Raw genomic sequence first — 16,495 nt, 5'->3', positions numbered from 1 at the left:
TAACATTGCTATGAAATCAGGATCCAACATAACACATTCTCTTAACGTACTTTTGGAAGGAGATTTCAAACATTTAATCTGGATTCACTCAAAACAGTCAGCCATCACCAGCTGTGTTTCTTTTAAATGATGATGTGGAAATACACTGTCCTTGGGTGACAGATTCTTACAAGCTTCTCTCACAGCACCTAAGAACAAAAATTTACAGTCCTGGTTTACATGAAATAGTCACTGAATAAGTCCTGGTTATCTCATCTCGACTTTGAAACTCTTAAGGAAAAATCCACTGCTCCAACTACATGGAGCTCTGTCATAAACTACTCAATGCTGGAACTTTTTTTGAAATCTGTTAGAGATTTAATCTAATCATGGTGTGCATGTGCATATGTGTATGTATGCATGTATATGATGGGTGTATTTATATGTGTGTATGTGTGTGTGCGCTCGCACATTTATTTAAGTGTGAATGTGAACATAGATGAAGTTTTGAAGGTTTTACAAAAATACACAACACTAAGAATGGTAAGTGTTCACTATAAATGGTAAAACATATGGATTGGGTAAATGTGCAGTTGTTATGTCAAACTTGCCCACTTGAATGAAATCCAAAATGGCCAAAAGTTGTACAATTTAAATAGTGCTTAGTCCATGCTTCAATGTTTGGACATACCACTTCTACAAAAATTCCCTGGCACCTGGATATAAAAACAAGTCAGGGCTGGTTTTGGATCGTGGGTCCTCAGATGGATCCAGGAGGACCTCTAGTGGAGACAAATATACCTGCTGTTTCAAAGTTTAATGCCAGCTAATGCTTAAAAATAACTGTGGAACTTGAGACATTTGTCTGTTGGGTACAGGTTACATGTACTTGTGTGTTTTTCTGTGTTTGTGGAGAGGACTTTCACTGTCCTCAAAATGCAAATTTGTCTCAGTGTGTTCACAAAATTAAGGAAAAAGCTGGCAAATTCAGAAAGTTGCAATGCCAGTACAGATTACAATACCCAGAGTTCAAGAATGATTCAAACCATACCAAAAGAGACACCTCTGACAATATGGGCTGGGACTTTGCCACTGTTTGGCTGGAGAATACCTGAAGTAATCAAAGGCAGTGGAGTAGATCTTCTCACGTAGCACATTGCGGATGGTGGCGTTGGTGACCACATCGGCGTGGAGCAGTGCAAGGCCAAGCGTCAGCAGCCTGAGGGCAGGGGGGAAAGACAGGGGAGTCACAGCAGTGTGGGTGGACAGAGCTGTGCAAATATGGAGAGCCACTTGGTCCGGTTCTTTTAGAGGGACTTTGTGTTACCACTGAAGTCCTGAAACTCTGAAATATTGCTTGCCACAATCAGTACACTAGACGCAACCCTCACATTTCCCACTGAGTCACTATGTGTGTGCTCATATTGAGCTGTTCACAAATGCAAAGGTATGATGGCACACACACTTTGCAATCACTGTGAGCGTTTGAGCAATACCTGAAGCGGGGCCCGATGGCAGCCACATGCCGGTTCAGGCTGCTCTTGGGGCCGCCCACACTGAGCGACAGAGACCTCTGAAGGAGGCTGGCGAAGATCTCCACCTGGTCCGCGCTACAGTACTTGGCAATTTCAAACCGCTGCACTAAGAACTGGCGAGGAGGAAACGGGACATGTGAGGCAACACGGCTGAGGATGACCATCAGTGTGCAGGTGAAAAGTACAAAAATACTTCGACACAATTATTCTTTTGATAATTTCTTCAAAGAGCAGTGGTAGTCATAATTGCTTATTCCTTCATGAACTAACTTACATAAACTCCTCTTAATATTTAAAGTAAAAAATACAAACAATTCCTCTGAGCAGCCTAATTCTATTTCTGTGTGACTGCTTCTGTGTTCATGTTCTGCTGGGTTACCTGGTTTTGGGAAGGCTGAATCAAATGGAAGGGGGCTACAGATTACTGCTTTGTACACAGCTCACCTCAATCCAGATGAAGTGAGGAGTGACCTCTGGTGGGCAGGGCAAGGGCTGACTCTCCTCAGATATGGCCAGGGGGTCGGCCTCCACCTTCGCCTCTGAGAACAAGCCCATCTTCAGCTCCACGGTCATCTGCCAGGCCCCCGCCATCTCACGCATAAACTGCCAGCACAAAGCCATGAGGTTACCCTTTGCGTCCCTCATACAGGCACTGACCCATCAGTTAATGCTGTCACCCTTGCACACTTCCCACGATGCCAGCCTGATTTTAGCATGCATCATATACATTAAATGAAGCTCCTGCATTTTCTATTGCATCTTGTGTGGTTTGTAATTACCACAGTGTCAACATTTCACTTAATGAAAAGGGTTTCTAATGACAGATTTAATTTTGCTTATTGAGTGCAGCACATATAATAGCCTTTAGGCTTGAAGTGAATCATATGTATGACCAGAACTCTGACAGCCATCTCCTAACATGAAGCTGCACTGTATGTTAAAGGTCAAAATCCGTTTTTGAACTTCTATTATAATAAAGTCAGAGTGTTTTGATTTGGTTCAGGTCTACTGAGATTTTGTCGAGTTAAGAATCAGTTTGAGGGGGAATACCGGCACTTCCACGCCATTCCTGGCAGCCAGGAACCACTCCCAGCAGGCTATGGCAGCCTCCATGCCGTGCTCGGTGAACATCTTGAGGGGTGCCCAGCAGAGGTGGTGCAGGAGCTGGGGGTCACAGTCTATGGAGAGGGGTGGAGAGAGAAACAGGAAACAGAGGCTGAGATATTTCTGGAAACAGGCAGTGGGGGGGGGGGGGGGGGGGTTGTGTGTGGGGGTGCAATCAATGGCGTGGCTTGCCTTTGCTGCTAATGAGCAGCGCAGCCAGCTTGAACATGGCCTGGGTAAAGGCCTCGGGCTGTCCTGCCTCCAGCGCCTCGTCCATCTGCCGGATCATCAGCTTGTTGAGGTCCGAGGTGCTCCTTGTGGCCTCGGAGAACTGGATCATCCCAGCCACCTGGCAGAAACACACACAGCTTACTTCTATATTGCATTACAGCATGTTTTCTGCCCATTCAACAGGATACGCGCCAATGTGCTGATAAAGGGGAGCACAGCGCCTGTACCTCTCCTGTGTAGCGGTTCCGGAGGTTGAGGGAGGCCATGAAGTTGGAGTAATCCTTCTTGACGCAGGCTGGCCTTTCGGTCAGCTGAGTGGTCTGGAAGTGAAAGGAGCCCACATCAGTGATGGAGCACACTCTCCAGACAACAAGACAGCCCCTCAATACAGCTCCTGCTTAGTGATCAGACAGCTAGCAGGCTAACTCAACTGTCAACCGCCCTATGACTCTCCCAATTTCTATGGTAACCCCTGGCAGGAGCTCAAAGTGCTCAAAGTGTTGAAACTGCCTCAGTAAAAACAAGAAAGGAGTAGTAAAAAGTTTATGCAATGACAGGGGCTGTCACTACCTTGCAAGCTAATCCACAAGCAATACAATCATACTGATAATACAGTGCACTCTGCCTATAAGAATCACATACATCCAAGACTATCTGATAATTATTAATAAATAATTCTCAAAAGAGTTCCAAACAAATGGATAAAATATGAGTTTATGCTTTAAAGGTTCTCCCTTATATAACTGAAAAATGTCCTGGCTAAATGTCCTTGCAGGCTCTGAATTTGTTGTCAATAACTATATTCACTTTTTCCTTCATTTCCTTCTTTCTCACTCATGGGCATGGTCTTTCACAATGTTTACAAACAGGCTGTGATTGCCTGTTTTTAAGCTGCTTTCTTAAACAATGGAAAGTTCAAGAAGGCAGTATTTTTTCATCTGCAGAAAACAGCTTTTTCTCCTGCCATGCTAATTGCCATCCAGTTACTTAAGCTAATTTGAAGAAAAAAAGTTCAGTATAGTTTATGTGCTATGTGCTTCAACAATTACCTTCTGATATAATCTAAACAAAGTGACAGCCCTGATGGCTTTCTACCACTTTTTATGTTGAGCTGCACTTGCTTGAAAAATAAATAAATAATTTATTATTTATTAAGCAGATATTTATGATTGCTTGATTCTTACTAGATGACATATGTATACCATAACATCCCCTTGACACACACAGGAGCAGTGAAGCAGAAAGAATGCAATCCTCCGATACACTTGCATGCAGCCTACAGCTGTTTTTCACACTATAAACCCCAAACTGTACCACAGGAGGGCACTGCAGTGCATAACAGTACATGGTACTGGCACTGTGGTGCAGTGAGACGAGGAGACCCCAGCTGACGGAACCAAACTCCCTACAGAATGAAACGAGTGCCTTAACCTGACTGACCCACTCATGACACCTTTAGAAGCTGATTATTTAAACAGCACTAGTATAAGAATGACTTGGTCCCAGTGGTTTTACATCAGCATGTCATATAGCCAGAGTGCACTGTATAGACAGAATTCTGTTAGACAGTATGGAACATGCTATCACAGATTATCTGTGTCCTTATATCATCAGACTATCCTTATATCAGCATTGCAACCACTCAGCTGTGGTCTGTGCATCTGCTTGAACAAACCCCAGATATTTTCAGTTTCCAGATTCCTTTCACGTTCCATGCTGTCTGACTTTTTTCTGTGACATTCCCTGTTTCTGTGACATTATGTCAAACTAAATCCTATTACTGTATTGAACTATTTAATTAGAAAGGAATCTTTGAGTGTCTTGTCCACAGATGTAGAAATGCTGTAAAACTGGTGGTCTGGTGTGGGTGCGTGATCACAGAGGGTCAATGGGTGACTGACCACCTCGGCCCCTCCCTTGGAGGGGGAGGGGCGAGACGCTGTGAGCGTTCAGACAGAAAAGCACATAGCCCAGGCCCAGCAGAGGGGGGCAAGGCCTTGCTCAGCCCCAGGGGGGTGGAGAGACCAGGGTGCTGCTTCAGACCAACCTGAGGGAAGGCAGCCTGGTGGAGGGGGAGGCACAGTGCGGGGCGAGGGGAGGGAGGACGTGACGCGGAGGCGACAGGAGCACAGTCACAGTCATCAAGGCAGTCAACAATGGGAAGGGGCGGAGATGGAATATAAAACAGGCAGATGAAGCAGCGGTCAAACACGCACACACACACAGCACACACACACACACACACACACATGCACACAGGACCCACTGGACTCATGGAAATGGCAAAGGACACTGGCGGAAGCAGACCCTCTTCTGAAAACCCAGCCCCTCAAATCCCAAGCAGCCCCAATGCCTACACCCCCAACCCTGCATCAACCCATTCATAAACCCCCATAAAGCTTACACATAATGTTTGCACAATGTTAGAGAAACATTGTGACAATGCTTTCAGGTAGGTACCAGCGAACATTACTTTGCCCCCCCCCATACTCGTCCTGTAGTAAGTCTACCCACAGTCAGCACTTCTTTCCTGTGTCATTTTCCCATTCCGCAATCCTATTTGATTGGGTAGTAAACATCCAATTGTCTCACTTAATCTCAACAACTTCAACATCTGACAAATGACCACAATTTAAGAATTTAGCTACAGCAGATCAGGATTTAACTCACTATCAAGAACATCCAGGACAGCTTTTGTAAGTACATTTGATCACACTGTCTCTACACAGACTATAATAGACATTCATTCATACTGTTAATCTCATAATGATTGTATTTTGATTGTGTGTTGTTATTAGCAGAAGAATCATCCATTTCTAGGATTCTGAATACGAGAATCAAACCTTGTTTGTCTTGTAAAAACGCTTGTTATTTTTCTACTCGTAATCTAAACCTAACCCGACCGCTTACCTTTATCTGCTGTCCAATAGCTTCAGCCATCTACCGTTGAGAGGACATCAGTATCATGAAATACAGTATCATGACAGACACCAAGTACTACTTGGGTGTTTGAAAACAAAAAACGATTTCAAAATAGCTCCCATGACAAATCACTGCCATTTCTGAGGATGATAAAGTACCCACCTACCTGTGACCAGTGTGTGACTGGATAATTGATAATGCTTCTTTCAGAGACATGCTTTTAGTCAATTCTTTGAGCTTCTTTAAGGGTACCTTTAGTTTTTGATGAATGATGAAAAAACTTAGTCTCACTTGAGATATACAATAAGTTCAAACTGAAGTTTGAGATTACTTCTGAGGTCTACCAAAGAAGTCAACAGATTGGGTACATTAAACCAAGGGAAAGTATTTGGTCTGATGAACTGAGCACACACCTAGTAGATACAAATGGATCTGCCTAATATTATATGTGTGTGCACTGCTACTTCGATATATTATATCCGCAACATAAGAGAAATCCAAACAAAATATTTCCTTGTTTGAATTTAAAAAGTACTGACTTTTTCCATAATGCTCTGAATAGATTTCAAGCATCTGTTAGATGCTACCATATCAAACCCAGGTGAAAATTAAGGAAATAAAATTAATAAATTATTATCCATGCTAAAATTACTTTGTGCAGAATAATTCAAGAGGCTTCTGTGAAAACCATCTCTGTAAACCGGTCCTCCACCCACATTTGGCAGTCAAACGTGACAGTAGTTCCACTTGACTGAAGCAAAGATCGAAAGCTGAACATGCACCCTTTCCCAGCATGCACTGTGTCAAGCACGGCCTATTCAATGAAGAATTGACAGTCCCTAATTATAGCAGGCAGCAAACCCTGACTGTGCTGTAGTCTGCACTGTAGGGCCATGATTTAATGTGGGTGTGGGTATGCACATATGAGCAGCTGTGTCTATAGTGCAAGTCTGTGCTGTGCATGTGGCTGAGTGACTGTGAGCGTGTGTATATTATTTAGATAGAAACAGGGATGCAATTTAAGTTAAAAATCTTATTAACAGTTCTTCCAATATGATATGGCAGGGGGAACGCTGTTTGTAGCACTGTGACTGTGTATGCAGGTATTTCAGTATGGATTCTTAAGTGTCATGTATATGCATCCAAGTGTGCAATTGAACTTGTTGTTGAAAACTGTGTCTGTCAGCATGAGTGTGGGCAGCTACTGGGAAGAACCCTGCACCACTCACCCCTAACGTGGTGCTCTGGCGGTTGTAGCCAGCAAAGTGCAGGATACTCTCTGTAGCCATGGCAAGGCCGGTGTGCTGGGAGAGGCCTGACACCCAGTTCTGGTGCTTATTCAAGTACTCCTGGAGTGAACAGACACACATAGACATGTCATTGCAGAGAATGACCATAAGAGAGCAACAGAGGGCACACAGAGAACAATCATTCTTCACAAGGGTGTCTGAGTTGGCGATACATAGTTTGTACCTTGTTCACATCAGAGGTTAGAGTCGGGGGGCTACAGTTGGAACATTGATTATTGTGTTGCAGGGTCTTTTTAAATGCCATTTCTATCCCACAACATGCTGTTCTTTTGGAGCCTTTGTGAAGTGCTCTTCAGCTCTCCATAATTTAATATAATAATGGATTTGGCATGTTCCCTCCACAGCCCATTAAATACCGAGGTAGGCTTTGATCCCCAAAGGATCCAGCTGGCTTAGTAGAGATGCGGATTATGAACACATCCGTCACAAATTGATCTGAAGACCAACAATGCACTGTACTAATCTGCTTGGCACAGGCACACAACGCTGCCTACTGAGAAGTGTTCACAGCTGAAAGCAACTTTCAATGCCAACTGCTACCAGTCTGGGAGTTTCAGAAAGTGCAATTTGTGAGGCAGTCTTTTCGCAGTGGCAGACCAGCTTTTCTGAAAGCGAGCTCTTACTTGAAGGTGGGACTTGGTTACGGAGGAGGCCCACTTCATCGCTTCCTTCAGGATCTCCCCACAGCGTGCTGCAAAGTCCTTCACGATGCTCTGAACCGAGAGAGTAGCAGACAATATTACTGCCCTGCATGGAAAATATACTGGTACACACTGAGATTACACTTGTGTTCACGTATAGTGTCATGGATCCTGGAGGGACACTGGCTGCAGACCTAACCCCCAGCAAAGTACTAAACCAGCTAATTCAACTAACTGCAAACTGGACCATGTAAGGTCCCCTCTCCAGCTCTGAGAATGTTAGTACTATAACAAGAAATCAGAACTATGAATTACTTCCATCTAGGAAGGGAGCTGATAAGTCACAGACTGTCTTACTCCTGAGGGTACAAACCCATGACCAAGGTAAAGACATAACCTCCATTAGATCCAAAACAGAAGCAAGATGTGATACCCCAAACCCATACTATTCTGACTGGCAAATAACCACCACTGCTTCAGGAGAAATCTACTAATATACCACTATTCTCCATTTGGGAGCTGTCAAAAGTTACACACTAAGCATTTGACTGGAAAGAAATACAGTATGTAGTCTGTAGCTAACCATGGCAGATCACATAATGCAACAAAACCACCATCAAGTGTAATGATCAGCTGCCGTAAACGGTGAACAGTACCTCTCTGGCTTCATATGTGTCTGGCACAGTAATCCGGTAAGGAGTGTCTGGAATGTCATAGTACGGCTGGTCCTTGTGGATGTCCTGGCCAGAGGGAAACAACCATCACCTGTGGATACTGGACTGGTGTGGTGATGAGTAGAATAGGCACAAACCACATTCATGTTTGAGCTTTATGGGGATATTTCACAGGGGACATTCTGCACCCCTGGTCTGGGACCATAAGGTGAGGTGACAGATCCACTATTTAATTCCGTGTCATCTTAGCCAACCAGTATCCATGAAATATTGGACATACGATACTGATGTACAAAAACACTACATGAGCAAGTCTTCATTTGACACTGAACTGCTGAAAAGAGCATAATGGACATTAGTATTACAGCACAGGTTACTTCAATCACATATAACAACTGCAGTAGTCCTCATATAAACTGTTTACAGCACATGTTAAATTTCATGAAAAACTATAAGAATATCTTAACAGGCCCTGAGGTACACTGCTCCATCCAGAGGCAGAGCAGATCCCCTGTAGCAGAACAGTACAGTTGAAAGATACATACGGCACTGAGTGATAGGGACAATGTCTGGAGGATGTCCAGCATTGTCTTCAAGACTCGGCCACTCCAAAGCAGATGAGGGAAACTGGAGAGAGAGAGAGAGAGAGAGACAGCGAGAGAGGGGTGGTGATGGAAATACAGTACGATAAAACAATCAGAATCGCTCAAATTCACTTAGAAACAACTAGGACAACAGGGACATTAGTTACTCAAATTAAAGACATGGTGGTCGCTGCACAAAAAGATCATTCTGGACTGCTGGTTGTGTAAATGCAACTACACAGAAATCCTCATGGCCCCAGCCTGAACCAAAAAGCAGTCAAATGAATAATGACTTTCAGTGCTGCCATATGAAAGAGTGAATGTGCTTGTGTGAATGTGATCCCCCTGTGTGTTGCACTCACGTCTCAGCCAGGCCGGAGAGGTACTTGTCGGCCACCCTTCGGATCCTCTTGTGCGTGTGGTTGAAGTTGACCAGCAAGAACTGGGCGTGGCGTTCCAATTCCTCCTCGTGCTCTTTGGTCTTGGGCTGCAGGAAGAAGCGAGGGAGAGTAAGGGGGGAGTAGGAGAGAGACAGCACCGTGTTCCAAGCACATGTGTCCCTCTGGCTGCTTTCCTACCTTGTCGGCCATCATTTGCAGGAAGACCTCAAAGACCTTGTCACCCACAGCTATGACACACTGCATCATCCCTGGCAGTCACAGAGACAACAGCGTCAGTGGCTGCTAAATCATGGATTTGATGCAGGGAAAATACAGGCGAGGTCTCAAACACTATATGAAATTCAATTCATTGCATCTCTTCAATAGTGTTGGCATCTGTAAAACTGTACTGAAGCCATGCTATGACCACTAATCACCACAATTTTAGTGGTATTTAGAAAAATACCTTCTCAAAATGCCAGATGTAGAATTAGTTTACAGTAATCTGGCTCTTACACCCAAAGAGAATAAGAAGACAATTACGGTCAGAATATATCAAGTTAACAGTCCATTTCATATATAATATATATAATATAAAAATATATATATAAAATATAAAATAATATATAATATAAAAATAATGCATGATAGAATTCACCCAGTATGACTTCTCCCAAGCTGCCAATTCACTTACCTGACTTGTCCTTCTGGATGGCTTTGTCCTCAAAATAGCGGAACATCACCTGGAAGCGGTCGGGATCAGAGGAGCGGAGCACCCTGAGCGTGACATATGGCACGTACTGTCATGCTTCTGATTTCCTTGGCAAATGCCCTTGTTCATGGTGAGTTATAATGCTACTTCATTACATATTCTGCATCCGGCTTCAACAGCATAACTAGTATAGCTCAGGTAAGTAACTTAGGTAATTCAGCTTAAGCACCAAACAGCATTGCCCCACATGGACAAAAACCATAGGGATTACTAGATTGTTTCTACTCATTTAAAGTAATTGTATGTCATAGCAGTGAAAATGAAATATAAACACTGATGTAATTCCTAACAACATTACATACAGACGACACGATTAAAAAAAGGCAGGACGCTATAAACACTGAAAAACTTCAATTTGACAACAATCAAACACAACCTTTCTCCACTGAACTAATTCTGTATTTATAAGGCAAAGCCTCACCACCAGTGGTGAAGACTGTGGTGCTTCTCACTCTCACTCCTTTTGAATAGCGTACACATTAAGTACAACTACAATTAAATGTAGTTCTCTTTAAATGTAATTTGTCATTCTAGACAGTGTTTGGTAACTCTTAACTAATTTCCCATGGAGCGCGAGTCTGCAGGCCCTCACCGCATGTACTCCAGCCGATAGACAGACAGTAAGTAGGTGGACATGGCGAAGTCCAGCTTGTTAATGAGAGCAGCCACTTCGGGGGGAGGGTCTAGCAGGTTGATGATGGTGCTCCGCAGCTCATTCAGTTCAGCCTGAGGGGAGTCAGGATTCACAGACAGTTCATCTGTGAGTCAGGATTTCACCTGCAAGGTTTTCTTTGCAAATGAGTCTGAGTCACTTTAAGTGTCAGCACACACACACGATACAGCTTTGTAAGAGCTATTCCTGCTTGCTCATTTCAATAGGTTTCACTAACTACTCTTGGGATTGTCATCACAAGGTACAAGGTAAGTGTTGTACTATACAAGGCAAATGGCTTTTGTAATATAGTGTGCTGTAGTGGTATGGTGTGGGGTTCATAACCCAAGGATTACTGGTTCAATTCCCCACAGGGGCACTGCTATTGTACCCTTGGGCAAGGAACCCAGAATTGACTCAGCAAAACATCCAGCTGTATAAATGGATAACATGTTAAAAACTGTAACCTATGTAAGTCACTCTAGACTAAATGTAAATGTAAATGTAACACTTAGTGGTGAATATATGCACTGAACCCAGAGAGTGGGCTTGGTGAGATGGGAGCAGAGAGCCCTTACTGCTGTGACGGTGTCGTTCTTGAGGGCGGAGTTGTACTGCAGCTCTGATCGGAGGGGTTCCCCACTGGGGAAAGTGAGCAGGGGGGACTTGGTGGCAATTTCGCACACGCCTTCGTACCACTCTTCTGGCCACAGCCCTACAAGGGTGCACAAGAAATCCCTGCTTAATCTCCACACCTTCTCCCTTCTACACCTGCACCCTCCTATTCTCTCTGACCTTGTTTCCGCTCAGAGGGGAGTGGAGTTTCAACAAAGACTAAATCCGGAAGTAGGCCGAATTTGGGAACGTGGCTTCAAGAGAGACCAAATCTAGGGGCAGGGCTACAACAGATGCCAAATTCAACTCAGCTCAAAATGGACGGGAAACAACAAAGCCAGTGCAGATCACACCAAATGATTCAAAATAAGGTTCTCCACATGCAACGTGACAGGTGTATGAGTGGGAAGTTTTCTGTCTTATTGAAAAAAACATTGTTAAAATGTCAAGCAAACGTGGATTCTGGCCTCAGGTCACACCTAGCCTTTACACTGGCCTGCTAAATAAACATTAAATTATTTTCCTTTCCCAACAAAGTGTTCAAAAGCAGAGAGTGGAAAGGTTCACGAGTCTCTCCCCCTACCTGAGCCCTCCACAGCAAAGCCCATCACCACGGAGTAGAGCCAGAAGTCCCGGAAGAGCTTCTGCAGCCTGGGCTTGGCCTCTTTGATAGGTGGCAGCCTCCTGGTCAGCTGGGGCGGAAAGACACAGAAGCCAACACGTCTGAACCAAGTCAGCACTGAGGATCACTCACAACCCCCCAATATGCAGTGATAACTTATGCATACAAATATGAACACAAAGTAAAGCAACGGCTGGGGGGACAGTGGTGCACCACATCCAAAAGGTGCAGCACAGAGCTGACGGAAGAGTTAAAGATTTTGAACTGACGCGGCATTTTTGCCCACTGTTTGAACTGGACAGTGTTTGCTTTGGGAAACAGACATCAAAGTTCACTTAAATGTTACAGCTCTTTTGCCTAGAGTTTGCAAACAGGCACAGCACAGCAGCCCCTCCGCATCACCCAGATCACACAGGTAAGCCGTTATGAAAATTCATCTGAAATTTTAGGAATGAACTGTTTACTGTTTAATTACATGCAGTTAGATGGATCATTTACATGGTTTATGTTTAGGGCACCAATGGAGGTAAGCTTTACCTAAGGGAAATGAATATAGTTTGTTACGTCAAGTAAGACCTGGCAAACAGAAAGGAATTCCTATTTTAAGCTTCAAAATATTAAGTGCAAAAATCAAAGGTGTAAAAATACTGACAGCCCATTTTTAAAAGAAAACAAAACAAAGGAAGGTGTGTTAACCAAACCGTTGCTCTTTGGGGAGTAAAAGGTGAATATGGTTGTGTGAGCGCGTCGTTCAATTTACTTTTTGCCATTTCACAGTTCATACAGGTGTGGGGATATTTAAGTGACAAAGAACACCGAATTACGGGATATTTAATGTTACATGGGAAACGTTTAAAGATGAAGTTAAACCAGTGTGTGGAGTAGTGGTAAGACAAGGTTGCTGGTTGGACTCCCTGCTGGGGCACTGCTGTTGTATCCTTGAGCAAAGTACTTCACCCTCAATTGCCTCAGTAAATATCCAGCTGTATAGCTGGATAAACTGTAACCTATGTAAGTCGCTCTGGATAAGCTAAATGACAGTAATGCAATATAGTCTCCGGAAAGAAGTGCTAAGAATGATCCTGAATGATCTTCTGTGTGGTCAGTCTTCTCAGGATGCGGTACCTCATCATTGTGGCAGTGTCCTATCTCTTCCTATCTCCCACCCATGCTGGAGTGAAGGACCTCGCCGGGCACTTCAGCATCTATGACCCCACCCAGTTGCCAGCAGCGAACGCACGGGGCCTGTCCCAGGGAGGGGAGTTAGACATGGAGAGCATTCCCATCGACTTCCACAAGGAGAACACTGTCACCAACGACCTGCCCACCGAGGACTTCGAGGACGAGGACTACCTCGACTTTGACAAGATCCTGGCGGAGGGCGACGACGATTACAGCGAGGGAGACGCCATTGACGAGATCGCCACCCCGCCACCCGACGTGGACATCTTCGCCGAGCCCTCTGACCCCAAGGTGCGACGAGCCCGGCTGCTGCGCCTCTTCCACGGGCGGAGCCGCATCCAGCGGCTCAACATCGTCAATGCCAACTTCGGCTTCCGCCTCTACCGGAGCCTGCGCAACGACCTTAACCAGACCGACAACATCCTGCTGGCGCCGGCGGGCATCTCCATCGCCATGGGCATGATGGACCTGGGCACGGGGCCCGACACCCACGAGCAGCTCTTCCAGGCCATGGGCTTCGCTGAGTTCGTCAACGCTAGCTCCCATTATGAGGACCTCACCGTCCACAAGCTCTTCCGCAAGCTCACGCACCGCCTGTTCCGCCGCAACTTCGGCTACACACTGCGATCTGTCAATGACCTCTACGTGAGGCGAAATGTGACCGTGGACGAGGCCTTCAGGAGTGACGCCAAGGCCTACTACTTCGCTGAGCCTCAGTCCGTGGACTTCCGCGACCCAAGCTTCCTGGAAAAAGCCAACCGCCGGATTCAGAAGCTGACGAAGGGCTTGATCAAGGAGCCTCTGAAGAGCGTCGACCCCCTCATGGTGATGATGCTCCTCAACTACCTCTACTTTAAAGGTAAGGAAATCCTCAAAACCCCTGGGACCATGCCATTCAATCTCAGGAAATGAGCAGACAGGATATCTGCAGGTTTACAGCCTGTAAAGATCCAATTCTGGGCTAATCAGAACCAAATCAACTTCTTTTCCAAGTTCTGTATTGGCCATTTAAAGTGAGCCACAAAACCAGACAGGCCTCCCTGCAAAAACATTGAGCCCAGCTTTAGAGAAAAATGTGTCTTATCAACCTCTATAACTAACAACAATGGTGTTGCCAACCAATGGCTGCAATAGGGAGTTTCTATAGAAAAAAAAACCCACAAAATTACTTTAACACAGCTACAATTTGTACAGCACCAAGGCATCCACATGTACTAGCGTACAGTTGACTTTGGCTCTGTTATGACTCCAAGCTATGGTTTGAGAGCTCAGGCTGCAGAGGGAAATCAGAAGCTCCGAACAAAACTAAACCAGGCAAAGAAATGACTCTGATAATAATTGTTCTTAATGTCAAACACCAGGAACATGGGAACAAAAGTTCCCCAAAGACATGACACACTATCGGAACTTCCGCATCAGTGAGAAACAGCAGGTGCGGGTGCCCATGATGCAGAGCAAGGGGAACTACCTTGCAGCTGCCGACCACGAGCTGCAGTGCGACATTCTGCAGCTGCCCTATGTGGGCAACATCTCCATGCTGGTGGTAGTGCCCCGAAAGATCTCCGGCATGCGGACACTGGAGAAGGAGCTCTCCGCCTCTGCGGTCAACAAGTGGCTGAATAACATGACTAACAGGTGTGTTTTCGTAGCAAAAGACAAAATAACTGAAATAACGTCATTACACAGACAGTATTTATTTGCCAGTATTGTTACAATCCATGAAACTCACTGGTCTAGCAAAATTCAGTTCAGAGCTTAAGAGACAAACACTGATATGCCATGAACATAAGGACTTCGTTGGCCAGTGAAAGTAGAAACAAATAACCAAGTAAAATAGAAATAACTAACGACCAATGACCAACTGACTTAAAATAATTCTGTCCTTTTCTTCCAGAACACGAGAGATTGTATTTCCCAAGTTTAAACTAGAACAAAAGTATGACCTCATTGACAACCTGAAAGAGCTGGGGCTGACAGATTTGTTTGAGGCTAAGGGAGACTTCTCAAGGATGACCTCAGAGGAAATCGCAATTGACTGGGTAATGCTGTTTTCCTAATTATTATCTTCTACTGTAAAAAATTCACTGTCAAGTTTTAGAAAATGAGCCACGGGGAAGGGGATTAACTGAATATAAAAACCCCACACCAAGGACACTGCCTTTCTGAGGTTGTTGTGTTAACAGTAGGCTGTTGCAACCAAACAGTATCTATGGATTTTATTTTGTCATAAAGCCACCAATCACTGGGTGACTGTTAGACCAGAATCTATATAAATACAATTAACCTAAATTAATATTTAGTCCAGTCCACTGAAAATATACGTATTGTACAATACTAATGTTCACATTTTCTTACGGAAATGCAGTAACCCTGTGTAAATTTGTTGCAAATGTGCCATTTCTAATTTGTCATTGTTGATCTCCATCCACAGTTTAAACATCAGGGCACGATCACAGTGAATGAAGAGGGGACGGAGGCTGCAGCATTAACTCAAGTTGGGTTCATGCCACTGTCCACCCAGATCCGCTTTGTGGTGGACCGGCCATTCCTCTTCCTCATCTACGAACACCGCACCGACTGTCTGGTTTTCATGGGCCGGGTGGTGGACCCCTCGAAAAACTAACTGCGCCAAACCCCACAAGCAAATCCTGTGAACCTCAGTCTGAAGAAAGGGGTCAGAACTGTTTGTTATCTGTTAATGTTCCATCTCTCCGGTGCTACTGAGGAGATTCACATACCCAGTTGGCAAGTAACGTTGTCATGACGATACACTAACGTTGCAGAACTTGCAACTTGAGTGACAGATATTTTGAGAGAGGTGTCGGTTAACTAAAGCAATTGAGCACATCCTGTTTGATGTTCTTGGCAAGTGAGGACGAGTCTCAGTGTTTGCATAATAAATAAGCCATATAAACATTATGCTGCATTATCAGCATCATTTACCGAAAAGTAAATGTGAGAAAGTCAGATACTTTCATTCACAAAAGTTCACCAATAAACACATCTGTAATTCTGTGTATGGTGAAAGAGTGTGTATGGTTCATTTGATTTTGTGTATGCAAAGATCCACCATTTTCAAGCTTTAGAAATAAACATTTTGTGAAAAACAAAGCACACGGATCTTGTCAGCAACAATATGATTGCGGTTCATAAAAAGGTGCATCTCCTTTTCACCACAAGACCAATTGACCAAATTTCCAAAAAAAAAAAAACAGGTTAATTTCTTCAAAGTGAGGTCAGGTAAGCTCTACATTAACTGCCCAGAGAGTCAACATTTTGTTGTGCAAGCTGA

The 16,495-nt window shown here is 44.4% G+C and overlaps 2 protein-coding genes across 3 annotated transcripts in view; one reads left to right on the top strand and one right to left on the bottom strand.

The window, feature by feature from the left end:
* Positions 1 to 16,495, bottom strand: part of pi4kab (phosphatidylinositol 4-kinase, catalytic, alpha b) — a 47,206-nt gene that overhangs the window by 17,619 nt on the left and 13,092 nt on the right. For both annotated transcript variants that reach the window (XM_036527758.1, XM_036527759.1), the window contains exons 20-35: positions 11,983 to 12,091; positions 11,363 to 11,499; positions 10,725 to 10,858; positions 10,055 to 10,137; positions 9,559 to 9,629; positions 9,343 to 9,467; positions 8,942 to 9,023; positions 8,379 to 8,462; positions 7,705 to 7,794; positions 7,001 to 7,120; positions 3,077 to 3,169; positions 2,811 to 2,967; positions 2,565 to 2,692; positions 1,959 to 2,117; positions 1,476 to 1,627; positions 1,091 to 1,198 (exon numbers count right to left, since the gene is read on the bottom strand). In XM_036527758.1, the coding sequence (XP_036383651.1) occupies positions 1,091 to 1,198; positions 1,476 to 1,627; positions 1,959 to 2,117; positions 2,565 to 2,692; positions 2,811 to 2,967; positions 3,077 to 3,169; positions 7,001 to 7,120; positions 7,705 to 7,794; positions 8,379 to 8,462; positions 8,942 to 9,023; positions 9,343 to 9,467; positions 9,559 to 9,629; positions 10,055 to 10,137; positions 10,725 to 10,858; positions 11,363 to 11,499; positions 11,983 to 12,091 (1,832 nt within the window). The remainder of the gene's footprint in view (positions 1 to 1,090; positions 1,199 to 1,475; positions 1,628 to 1,958; positions 2,118 to 2,564; positions 2,693 to 2,810; positions 2,968 to 3,076; positions 3,170 to 7,000; positions 7,121 to 7,704; positions 7,795 to 8,378; positions 8,463 to 8,941; positions 9,024 to 9,342; positions 9,468 to 9,558; positions 9,630 to 10,054; positions 10,138 to 10,724; positions 10,859 to 11,362; positions 11,500 to 11,982; positions 12,092 to 16,495) is intronic.
* serpind1 (serpin peptidase inhibitor, clade D (heparin cofactor), member 1) lies at positions 12,340 to 16,220 on the top strand. The gene is made up of 5 exons (XM_036527760.1): positions 12,340 to 12,436; positions 13,128 to 14,062; positions 14,565 to 14,838; positions 15,098 to 15,242; positions 15,635 to 16,220. Exons 2-5 carry the CDS (start codon positions 13,138 to 13,140, stop codon positions 15,824 to 15,826), a joined length of 1,536 nt encoding a protein of 511 aa, XP_036383653.1. The 5' UTR covers positions 12,340 to 12,436; positions 13,128 to 13,137; the 3' UTR covers positions 15,827 to 16,220.

This window comes from Megalops cyprinoides, chromosome 4 (genome assembly GCF_013368585.1).
Source record: "Megalops cyprinoides isolate fMegCyp1 chromosome 4, fMegCyp1.pri, whole genome shotgun sequence".
Taxonomy (NCBI): domain Eukaryota; kingdom Metazoa; phylum Chordata; class Actinopteri; order Elopiformes; family Megalopidae; genus Megalops; species Megalops cyprinoides.
Note: the sequence above shows the minus strand (reverse complement) of the source record. Positions and strands in the feature narration are given on the sequence as shown.

Excerpts from the sequence above, each read along its gene's own strand:
- serpind1 (XM_036527760.1), top strand. The coding sequence starts at position 13,138 with ATGCGGTACCTCATCATTGTGGCAGTGTCCTATCTCTTCCTATCTCCC. Across the intron at positions 14,063-14,564 it reads CAACTACCTCTACTTTAAAG|GAACATGGGAACAAAAGTTC; the intron begins GTAAGGAAATCC and ends GTCAAACACCAG. Across the intron at positions 15,243-15,634 it reads AGGAAATCGCAATTGACTGG|TTTAAACATCAGGGCACGAT; the intron begins GTAATGCTGTTT and ends CTCCATCCACAG.